At 38.2% G+C, this 12,594-nt stretch overlaps 1 protein-coding gene across 1 annotated transcript; it reads left to right on the top strand.

Annotated features, from left to right (window-relative positions):
* Nucleotides 1–277: 277 nt before the first annotated feature.
* LOC145980435 (death-associated protein 1) lies at nucleotides 278–7,667 on the top strand. Its single transcript, XM_083113528.1, has 3 exons — nucleotides 278–537; nucleotides 3,318–3,438; nucleotides 6,857–7,667. Exons 1-3 carry the CDS (start codon nucleotides 489–491, stop codon nucleotides 7,014–7,016), a joined length of 330 nt encoding a protein of 109 aa, XP_082969654.1. The 5' UTR covers nucleotides 278–488; the 3' UTR covers nucleotides 7,017–7,667.
* The last annotated feature ends 4,927 nt before the right edge of the window (nucleotides 7,668–12,594 follow it).

Genomic DNA, 12,594 nt, shown 5'->3' with positions numbered 1-12,594 from the left:
TGCTACGGAACAGAAACAGAAACAAAACAGAACTTATTTGGGACGGTGTTCGTAAATGTACACTGTATCAGGGTTCAACAAGTCTATCACTGAATAGCTGGACAATTACTTGCTAAAGGATACTGGTTCTAATTTACATATATAACAAGCAATATTTATATTCCCATATGAAATAAATACTGTAATTTTTTTACATGAAAATGAAAAAACATTTGCGTTTTACTTATATCATTCCGTTAATGGAAAATTTGTTCAATTCCCAAACACGTAGTTGCGCAGGAAGTTATTTTGCTGTTCGCCACGCTATCGCAATGCAGTACATCTACGGTAATAGGTGAACATATAATATTTGTCTTGACGCGCACAAAGACTTTCGATTTTTTAACTTCCTGTTACACATTTAACCTTGGTGACTAGGTACATGATAACTTAATATATTTTGTGCGAAGAAAGCAGTCGGAAGCAAAGCGATTCAGTTAGTTTTGACAATGTCGTCGACGGAAGAAAGTGAACTGAAAGGTGGCCATCCTCCAGCAGGTAATGCTTTGTTGTTCTATGCTCCAAAGTAAACATACATATAATCCAAGGTTCATTTTCGTGTCGGGGTCTATGGACTTATTATTTTTCACCGAGGAAAATATAAATTGACATTGTTTGACGTTAGTGAGTGTTGTAATTATTTCTCCTGTATTCTAGATTGGTCAAAAGTGGCAGACAAGCGAAATAGAAGTTATCAATCCACCATGTGGATAGATTCTATGTATGGATTTAAGTAAATTTACATTATGAGAGAGTACTTCTAGCTCACAATATTTATTAAGAGTTGGAAAGTTACATTTTACCAAATTTATTGGTATATTCAATATCCAACCAGAGTTAAAATTCAGTGAGTGATTAGACGTTCTATTTTTTAAGTGTGGTATGGTACTAGTTTCATAGATCGCAGACACATTAAAATCGGATATTTTGTGTTCCGCATGGTTCGTACTTACCAATTGTGCATTGCAGAACATAGTTCAAGATCCCATTATGCTTTTTACACGAAAACAAACACTTTTTTTTTTTACTAAAATAACGCATTTTTCTAAGTGCTACCGAACGCAAATAACGGTGCGATATCGCTTACTTTGCGAATTATATAGCTTCTTTTGTTTTCGAATATCAGTGTTTCCAACCCTCTTCAATGAAAAATACCTACTATCGTGTTAGTCACGTGTGCAAATTGTACATTATGCAGGGGTAGCTAACGGATAGCCCCACGAGCCATTCCGATAAGGTTAGGTTAGGCAAGCATAGTTAAAAAAAAAGGGGTTGGAAACACTGACATGATTTCCCTGTCAAATAGATACCACGATGAAAGAAAATACCTCAACTAATGTTGGAAACCTTAGAGAAACTCCATTGCGTAAGTAGTTTCTTCTGTAAAAATGAAGAAATGTGTCTCCGATGTATGATACTGTTACCGTGAGGTTTTATTGTACCTTATTTGTTTACAGTGTAACTAGCGCTAGCGTAAATTTTACGTACATGAAGGAATCTATTTTCAAAACAACCTCTACATCATGAAAACAAAATGACGATTAAAATGTATAAACATGGTTTTATTAAACGTAGAATATTTTAAGGGAATGTCTTGATTGACAAGCCCGTACCTACATTAAGAATGAAGGAGTAAAATTCAAACAATAGTAATATTCATAATGCTGTAAATAAGGAACGAATGTAATTTTAAAGTCTTACAAGAAAATAGTGCATTCTTCTAAACTTTTGTTTTCAAAATCTAACGGAACGACTTAAGATGACCGGACTCCTCTCCGATTTTCTTCACATTTGGTATACGCACTAATTGAGGTGTTCGGAATGGAAACTGTCGATTTTCGCGAAATTTTTTGTTTCACAACGAAATATATATATTCCTGATACTACCACAACACCAAATTGCTTGCAGCTGATGGTCCGTGGAGGAAGATTTGAAAATAACTGTTTCCGAATATACTTTTCATACATCTTGCTCTCTATTTTATCACATGCGTCGGCAGTGTTTTTCTTTCTTTTATGCACAGAAAGAAATCGGGACTGGACCTATAGTTTAAGGTGGGATCCCAACCACTATGTGTCTCCAACGGGTATCAAACCTGGGACCCCTTGATTACAAGGCAACGACATTACCACTGTGCCATCGGGGAGGCCTCTCACATTTTTGGGTGCACTGTCTCATTTGAAACGGAACAGTGTTCATTATACCGGCATACACCAAAGCAAATCCCCCCCGTCGTCGCATTTTAATGAAGGGATTAGGGTTCCATACCCGGTGGAGGCACATAGTGGTTCGTATCTCACATAAAACCTTAGGTCCAGCCCCAATTAACATATCTGTGCAGAAAAGTGAATTTAAAATTACTAGAGGTGTGAAATAGATGAAGTTCTGTTGCATTTGTGTGAACAATGATTACAGAAAGAAAGAGACAGACATTGGAAATATTCAATCAAAAATGCTCTCACTTTGTGTTCCATCAGTTAACGTTATTGGCTTGCAAGCAACAAGTCACGGATTAAATTTACTTAAGTATCTTAGTCTGTAACGCATCTGACTACCATGCTAAAGGTCCCGGGTTCGATCCCCGGTCGGTTCAAATCCGGGAACTTTTCTAACGTTGGAAGTGGCCCCGGCGCCCACCCAGCGTCGAATGACATGGGTACCTGGGGGAAACCCTGGGGGGTAAAGGCAGTCAGGGGCATGATGCTGATCACATCACCCCCACTCACGACCGGATCAAGAAAGTGTGGGGCGTTACCCCCACACCCCCCTATAGGCCTTCATGGCTTGGTGCTATGCACAGGGGAGCACTTTACCTTTTTTTTTAAGTATCTCATAAATCTGTTTCCTATTTATGCATTTGCGTCAAACTTTACTATCTGGAAAAGAACTGCTAGACTTTTTATAATAGTTAGTCTTCCTTTGGGAAGATCAAGTGAACCGGGGGTCTTCCCGCTAGATCCGCCAATGCATACCATATGCATTGCTTGCCGACTCGCTTGCATCACTTGGTGAAGCTAGTCACGCTGTATAAAGACACATTTAGGCCTGATTTATGGAATTTAATACAATTTTAAATAAGAAGGTTTGTATTATTATGTTGCATTTGTTTGATCTTTTATTAAGTTTGAAACAATTTTCATTCAGAATCATGCCCATAGAAAAATATATTTTACATAATATTGTGATACAGAAAGAAATTTTATAGAGCTCTTCACATGTGTCAGTTTTACAATTTGCATATGATGTGATAAAATAAGATATAACTTTTCTCCCACAGTCAAAGCAGGTGGAAAGAGAATAACTCAACATAAAACTGGGAAAGAAGAAAAGGAAGTGAAACCCAGCAAGGAATCCAAGGATGCAGAGCCTATATATACACCTCTCAAGGTATCCGTAAGGTATGTATGACTTGTCATGGAAAACAGGACCTTTGTTGCTAATACAGTGCATTTGAAAAGTAACTATACACCTGTCATGCGCTAGTACAACAATACATAACATCGACTTACCTTACATTAGGTGTTGGAAATGGTTTCCATGAACATCTGGACATATCTGCATGCGTTTGTTTCTTCTTGTTCTCAAAGACTCTCACAAGTTGTTCATGTGGAATGTTCTTGGTGAAATCAGGAATAGCAGTTTGAAGTTCGTGGAGGCTGTGTGGGTTTCCTCGATAAACATTACTTTTTGCATAACCCCAGAAGTAAAAATCCTGTGGGCTTAAGTCCGGAGAACAAGGTGGTCACAAGCCCTTCGAAATGATTCGATCTCTGAAAACCTCTTGCAGTAACTTCATGGACTGCTTGGCTGTATGTGCGGTTGAATCCAAGAATTATTAATTTTGTCCACTGTTAGCTCTCCACCTTAAATTTAATATTTGAAATATACATATGTGCCGTTTTTTTTAATTGCTTTAGAATTTTTGGATACATAGGAATAACACAAACCATTTATATTGTTAATATATTTGTATGTGTATGTGTGTGGGTGGTGAGAAGCTGCAATACATAAGGTTGAAAAAGATAAAACATCTTCTGGTGACCTTCAATTTTTGGAAAGTTTACCTGGATTATACTTTAATTTTATCATGGTCCTAGAGTGGCCACCCTGATATAGCACCGCACCATGAAGGCACATTCAGGGGATATGGGAGTAGGGCACGACATATTCTTGATCTCTGCCATTTTGGAGATGATGTGATCACAACCAAACTCCGGCTGCCTTTACCCCCCAGAACCCATTGATTTGAGGCTGGGTGAGTCCCACATATGCTTTATGCAGGGACAAAACCGGAAAAATTCCCACCTTAGATCACCCACCCCAAGATACGAACCTGGGTCTTCTGCATGGCAGTCAACCAGCCTGTCTTTTTTTTTCTTTACGTAATAAAAGTAATACCGCTAAGGAGTAGTATCCCCCTTTTCTCTCTATTTTCTCAATTTTCTCTGTATTATCATTGGGACAAACATCCACGTCTGAACCAGGATTCGAACCCGGGACCCCTGGCATTGCAGCGTGCTGTGCTAACCCCTCTGCCACGGAGGTTGACTAAACCACCACAGCTATCAAGCATTATTATAGTATTGCAATGCGCAGCACACATCTATTAACTGTTACGCCATCCAGCAAGATTAGCATCAAACTGTTGGTCAAATTTTTGAGAACATAGTATTTTAGATAATTTAATAATTTGCCCCGCACTGTGGCTGTGCAGTCACGCTTTGGGCTCCGGCTATAGGATGCCTACAGGTTTGAGTCTCCTTGGGGAAACGTAACGGCTTTTCTCCTGAGATTTTGGCCTGTGTAAATACTCACCATCATCATTAAATTGGGTAGCTAAGAATGAATAGCGTAACCCGGTTATGAAAACCTACAACGACGACTGGTGGTTCGTCGTGCTGACCACACATCACCCCATAATTGGTTGTATGGTCTCCCACCTCAGAGTAGGATCAGGTGGAATTGCGGCCGGCAGTCGGTAGGTAGGCCTGGGCCCTCAATGCTCTGCGGCACGGGTTATATGCTTTTAGTTTAATCATTTCAAGGTGTGAGACCTTGATTGTCAATTCTTAACTATGTTAACAGAAATTATTAAATAGTTTTTGATTCAGTGAACTAAAACAATACAAATTGAATGTTCCAATATATTACTATCAGGAAAAATGTATTTCATTTTTAAAATATATATATTTATAAACATAAAATGAAAAAAAACAACAATAAAACCCAGTTTTGCCCAGGTTTAATCGGGTTTTATCTAAAAAAAACACCCAGGTTAGGTTTTTTCGAAAAAAACCTGGGCAAAATGCCAACCCTGGTCCAAGCACCATATAACAGTAATGACTGAGCATGTCATTTCTCTGGAACTACAGATTTTGAGTTATGTCTTTATTGTTCGTTTATATGCATATGGTGAGACATACATAACCCAATTTTAATGCAATGAGTATTGGAAGCTTGTCAACATAATTTTAAAATGTGACCTTTTTAATTGCACAGAAATGTTTTTGAAAATTCATAGAATGTGAACTATTCATTGTAGAGAGTTAATTCCTTTTTGTCCCACATTTATCTGAAGTGAATAAATTCCATAATGTAGCACTACTATATACCTACAATTTAAGAGATCAGTGGGAGAAAGTCATGAGCCATATGTAGACGGTTGATAGCTGATTGAATGTTTAGCATTCATCTGTACATCAGCATCTTAATTTGTGGGTGCGGGTTTCAGATCAATATACACTGTAAAATGTTAATCGTATATAAAACTCAAATGTCCATGCCTCCCCTAATAGCTTTGAGAAAACCAACGAATGTGGCTTGTGATTACAGTAAAACCTTGTTAATCTGGACTAATTGGGGGGGGGGGGGGGTAGGTTGACCGGTTTAATAAAAGTCCGGATTAACTGAAATAACCTAAAAGAACAGTAGAAATTGCATTAAAACTCCGTTTATAGCAACAAAACACGAAACAGAATTTCATCAGTGGTTGACTGCCTTTCCTTTGGGAAGTTGATGAGCATTGCACTGGCACTCTGCATCGTACACATCTGGGCTATCCAGTTGATCGAGGAATTATTGTTTGTGCCTGCTAAGTCTTCCAGCTATTTTGAAGTTGGGTTGGTGTGCTATGGTGATATTGAATGGTCAGAGGGCTTTGGCGAGGCAGTTGGAGGTGGAGGGATGGTAGGGGAAGGCAAGCACTTAGCCAACTAAAACTCCCAACCCACCAATGACTTAGCAAAACACATCAAATTGAACAACCATCAAATCAGAAAGTTTCCATCATGCAAGTAGCACACTCTCTTATTGACACAAAAAACAAGGGAATACACACCATTATGCATTTTTCCTCGTGTGTCGCATTGAACAACTAACGCCGAGGGGTAACAGATGACACAGCAGTGCCACCAGCGTAACAGTTCAGACCATAAGCCTGTCAGCAGATGAACAAGTTCCGATGGGGATGGTGCCAGTGGTCACGGAAATGAATCGAGTAAAATAAACAGGTACTTAGTATGGTTTGTGAGTATATGGATGTCTAAATGTCCCATAACATGAACACGTTCAATTTTATATTGGATCGGTAGAATGTGATGCATTGGAAACATACTGCTCTGGACTAGCGATGGGTATTTGAAACCTTGATCCAGTATGTGCATTTTGGATCTTAATCTAACATTGAAATCTTGGTCTTTACCTGTCAATCCCTACTATATATTTGTAGCATGTTAGTTGGTCTTCTAAATGGCACAGATAATGTGAAAATATCTTGCATGCAATTGAAATATATTTGTGTATACTATTTCTTTTCAGTCCTCCAAAACAGATGACTATATCAGGAGCACCAGTTCGTGGTAATGCAGATTTCCCAGTTGAGGCTATCCAGGCATTCCATGACAAGCCACTTCCAACTCATGACGCCAGACCAGCACACATTAACAGGCCTAACGTTATCCAGCAACCCAGGAAGTAAATGAAAACATAATGACTGTTCAGTTTGTCAATTGACTTTGCTTCTTATCTTGTAATATGAGACTGATTCTTTGACCATGTTAAAATAGTAGTGATTTTTCTGTTTTATTTTTAAGATATATCTTTTTTTATGGATTAATCTGTTCAAATGGGTTTTCAGAGGGACCAAGTTAAGTAATTTTCTGGTGAATTGTTTTTTTTTTCTATATTAGGAGGATTCTCTTTGGGTTTTTATGTATACGTAAGTTTGTTTTGTTGTTTAATCTTTTGATTATTGTAATAGATTTGGAAGAAATCTTGATTTATTTGTTGATTACAGTTGTCCCTTACTGCTTTAAATGAATACCAGTAGCATTTCATGTGGTTGGTATTTGTGTGGAAATATTATTGATTTATTTCTTTTGATGGTGCTGGGATAAATACTTTAACAGATGGTTTATGTGATTCTCAGTGAAAATGTATAATACAAAAATATATACATACATTTATATGTATATAAATATTTGATGCCAATGATATGATATAATATGATACATTGGCAAATTATTGATATTTTCATAATGTAGATATGCTAGAATTTCAAAGTTATGTATTATTAATTTCTATATCAATGTAATCTGATATAAAAAAAGAGTAAATTTATGATCCATTAGTTGACGTCTTTATTCAAATCCCTACACACTAGTTAGAATTTGTTTAGTTGGGGATACGCAGATGAAGTAACCATATTTTGGGAAATGAGAGAGGGGGTACTAAATAAATAAATACAGAGAAATTAGTACTCACTTTTCTGTGATGTTGTGTTTTGTTGTTCTATTAATCTTGGTGGCTGCTGGTGTTTTGCTCACTTCTGTTGTGAGCCCTTTCTCTTTGATTTTAGTGAGATACAAAAATAAAATAAATGCTTGACATCATGCACTTCCCTCACGAATTAAGCATTGACATGGACACACGACAACAGTGCACTTACCGGCAATCAATGAACTAAAAACAACAGAAGCGTGCCAAGCAACAGTGCAGCTAGTATGGTGGCCAGAAATTAATAGAACAAAAAGCACAGCTTTGTAGAACTGTAATAATAATAAAAAAAACAATGGTTGAAACATATTCAGTACATCACCTGTGGAGCTCTTGAAATGTCACCTATAATGACCTAAACTTGAGGCTGGCTCCAGACTTCTGTTCTAAGATAGATCTCATCTTCTCCTGTCAGCTGTTCTTTACTTTTGGCATTTACTGAAATGGATACCCTTAACCTTTATTGCACGGAGCCCTGCATGAGGGTAAAGCTTCTGTAGTCTCAAAGAAGTAAAGTGCACCCCTATGCATAGCACCACGCCATGAAGGCGTATAGGGGTTGTGGGGGTAATGCCCCACACTTTCTTGATCCGGTCGTGAGTGGGGTGATGTGATCAGCATCACGCCCCTGACTGCCTTTGCCCCCCAGGTACCCATGTTATTCGACGCTGGGTGGGCGCCGGGGCCGCTTCCATCGTTAGAAAAGTTCCCGGATTTGAACCGGCCGGGGATTGAACCTGGGACCTTTAGCATGGTAGTCACATGCGTTCCTGACTGAGCCACCGTGGCCATTCTTCTGTAGTCTCAAGTGCTCACTTTTCAAACTTGCTGCGAAGAAAAAAATATATAATACATTGTGCCTCCCAATAATTAGTGTTAAAGGAAGAAGAAAATTGAAAGTTTACCAAAAAAAATGGCCCCTACAATAGACCAAATTGAATTAAAATATGCAGTATGTAGCAGTGGTACATTTCTACAACCATGCAATTCACAACTTCCATGTAAAAGTTAAGCATGACCAATTTTGCGGCCTTTCTGGCAGGTTTCTCAAGCATGTACTTGTTGGTTGCAGGTATTGTAGTTCTGTGGCACTAGTTGATGTGAGCATGTCTATTAGTTGCTTTGGTGCAGGTACAGTTGTCTCCTTTTACTACAGACTTCAGCTTTGGTGCTGTGCTGATGTGTTTCCAATTTTTTACTCTGCTACAATCCAGTTGGTTGAAAGTTCAGATTTCCCCATGAGTGGTTTGGCTTAAAACTGGAGGAGGGGGTTCGTCTCTATTTCTTTAAGTATCAACTTGTCATAGAAAGCATTCAGAAAAACTCTGTAAGCTAAAACAAGGCTTATTGAAGTGAAACCATTTGCATGTTCCAGGTTCTCATATACACTGTTTGCAAAAAGTTTAAGGATGCTACCCAAAATATGACCAAAAGTGTCCTTGTGTTCTAAAGGGCAATATCAGCACTGGATATGAATGAGCATGGTGACAGTGCGGTGTGAAGAGACATTGTGGTTTACAATGGGATGGTGAAAATCCAACAGTTGTAAACAACAAATTGGGAACCATGAGTAAACTGAATGCATTACATGTCCAGGGGGTTGAAACTTAGATGTATTCTGTTGCCTTCATTTTCAGAACTATTTGTTTCCAGTCAGAAATTGTTTCATAGTTCTAAACTACATGGCAGGCTGTCATCAACTGACAGTGATGTCAACCATAACATACAATTGCTGTCCTAGTTAAAAATGAATGTTTTTAGAACGTTCATTGGAAAGCTTTCTCAGTAAGATCTCCAGCACTTAGGAGCAGTAACAATGCTCTTTTTCGTTCTCGTGCAACAAAGTGTTTTACGAGTTTTGACTTTGTAGTCCACTTTATGCACAGGTAGGCTAATCTGGACTGGCCCTGCAGGGTGGAGTGGGATCTGAACCACTGTGTGCTCAAAGTGGAGAGCTAGGAATAATTACGCAAAGCATTCCCCACATGCCCCTATTTTGAAACACGAATATCCCACAGTCATCTAGCATGTTGGTAGAGAAACAATTTCAGATTGGAAAGCAAATAGTTCTGAAAAATCTTTGTTAGATGGTGCTAGCAATGGCAATGACAAAGGCCACAGAAAGAGCAAATCATCTTTATTGTTTATCTTTGTACATGTTGGTCTTGTTGCATAGTCTCAGTGGTAGCAATGAGCTATGAAATGAAACATTGTACGAAAGTGTGGAAACAATGCATTGGGCACTGTCAACCGTTGCAACTGTGCATACAAATAGGAGGCAATCTGCAAAGATAACACCAGTGACACTGGTCGTCATGTTTGCAAAATGCAAAAACGTCCGTATGCATGCATTGGCAACACTGGAACCATTCAGAGTGCCCTCGGCTCAGCTGATTCCTCTCTAGTGTGCTGAGAATCGGTGGAATACAATGTGCTCCAGATTGGCCAAAATGAAGTCGACGAATGTTACTGAATTTGGGCTTTCTATTACAACACTTTGACAGCAGGTTACAGTGGAGAAATGCTGCAGGTTGATAGATTCCATACCAGTGTGTATCCACATGGGCTTTCGGCACACTCCACTACTGAACCATGTTTGCATCTTTTGTTATGCTTAAATGGCGTGAAAAACGTACAGGTGGTATTTTTCTTGGGTGTCCTTAAATGTTTTGCCAACGCTACATTTATAATTTTGAGAAGCTTCATAATTTTTAACAACAAATATTTTTATATTTATCCTACATTTAAGGCCATGCAGGACAGTCTCCATGGGAATCTTCCCCCGTGGCAGTGTTGCCAACTTAGCTCTCTTGTAGCCATCTGACTCTTTTGTGCACTTGTTTGGCTGTGAACTGGGGTGCGTGCCCCACTATGATGCCATCACTGGTTCCGGCCCACATAGACCAAGTTTTGCCATGATTATACATTTTGCACGTGACGTGATAGTTATATTGGCTGCATCACCCCCATCCCCTCTTATATCCCAGCTACTTTTTTATAGCGCCATGTTGACATGAAATTGGCATAATATTGTTATCAGGGAATCCTTTATTTTCGATTTCATATGACCATGAGATGGGTGATGCGGCCGGATCTAGATGGTGAAAACTACGAATAAATTGTCATCAATTTATAGTTAACAGTAATAGCAGCATAATTGACAACTAACATTACTCTAGGAAGCACTTCGTAAATCTAGCTCCTTGAAAGTCAGTTTTAACTCCATTTAAGGTGAATGGTTTACCTGGTTCTTCTATGCACAATAGGTTTGGCAACATTGCCAGTATCGCCGTAGGAAGCAAGGAGAAATGCATTGGGCATATGGGAGTGTTATTTGATTTGTTCTCTTGTAAATATCAAACTTCCAATGGAATAGAAAATTATATCAACGGGAAGAGGGCAGTTTGAAGAAGTGATTGCCAAGCAGAAAAGTCTAAAACTTCCATTTGATTAGCCGTAACTTGATGTTGAAGTTATGATTCCCATAAGGAATACATGGGATTCCAAAAATTTTTATTCATCATATTTTTCAAATATCGTGTCCAGCTTAATAATCAACATAAAGAAACGCTTCCACTTGCAACATGGAGAGAAATTCATACTCCTGATACACCCAAGTTTTTTTTTTTTTAGTAGCACTGCCTATTTGGGCTATATTGAAATAAATGCACAACTGGTGGGTAACTGTACCTCCTCCCCTTAAGGGATAGTAGCAGGCCATGTTAGATGTTCAAATCATAATTGTGTATTGAAGATTTTGGTTTCAAATACTGGCTACCATTTGCTGTTGTTTTTCATTTAACCACTGCCCACCCCATTAATCTAGTTAGAAACACTATGTTAAATAACAAATTTGCAGATTTAAGATAAAGTGACTTCAATTCATGGTAATTGGAACTACAGGGTCTGCCAGTGAATTGGGTGATTTGGCAAGTGTTTTTTTTTATTTTTAGCATGTGCTAAAAATGTATGTACAGTAGAGCGTCGATTATCCGAACGTTGGTCAACCGAACGACCGCTTAACCGAACTGTGTACTCGCTCACTTTCAGATATTTGTAATGAAAAAAGTACGTGACTTAGCTGCTCGTAAGCGTGTAGGCTTGCTTAGACAGACCAAAATAAAGGATTTTTTTAAATGTTAATTTTGTGTACTGTGTGTATTGTTCATGCAAAATGCGTATGTAATACGTATGTACATATTTTTGTTTAATAAACTGTACCACATACTATATATTCCTACTAAAGTTGCCTTTGCACGTTACTTTGTAATACATACTTAAAGAGATGCCTGTTTTTATGAATAAATTTACTGTACAGTACTTCTTTTTGGCAAATAAACATGTACAGTTCGATTATCCGAACAAACCAGTTTTCCGAACACCCATGTCCCCCAATTACTTCGGATAATCGACGCTCTACTGTACTTCCTAATAAATGTAACTGTATCATTATATCCAATACTATTAAATTTGTGTTAACACTTAAAAATCGTGATTCGCTGGCAGATGTTATATATAATTAAAAATGACAATGCATTTGCTAGTTCTATCAAACCGCATGTCTAAAACTAAAAAAGCTTCTGGCAATCTTAACAATTGTGGCATTACTAAGGTTTGCATCAGGAATGTTGACATTCCTCTGGTTTTGCCTTGTCTCAAAATATAAAACTTACAAACAGTCTCGCTGAAACTTTTCAATAATTGGTTCATTCATTGAACACACTTTTATTGACTCAAAGCACATTACTTGTATGGGGAAGTTGTTAATAATACAAAGTAGA

The sequence above is a fragment of the Lepisma saccharinum genome, chromosome 27 (genome assembly GCF_977018435.1).
Source record: "Lepisma saccharinum chromosome 27, izLepSacc3.1, whole genome shotgun sequence".
Lineage (NCBI taxonomy): Eukaryota > Metazoa > Arthropoda > Insecta > Zygentoma > Lepismatidae > Lepisma > Lepisma saccharinum.
This window is presented reverse-complemented; position numbering and strand designations above follow the sequence as displayed.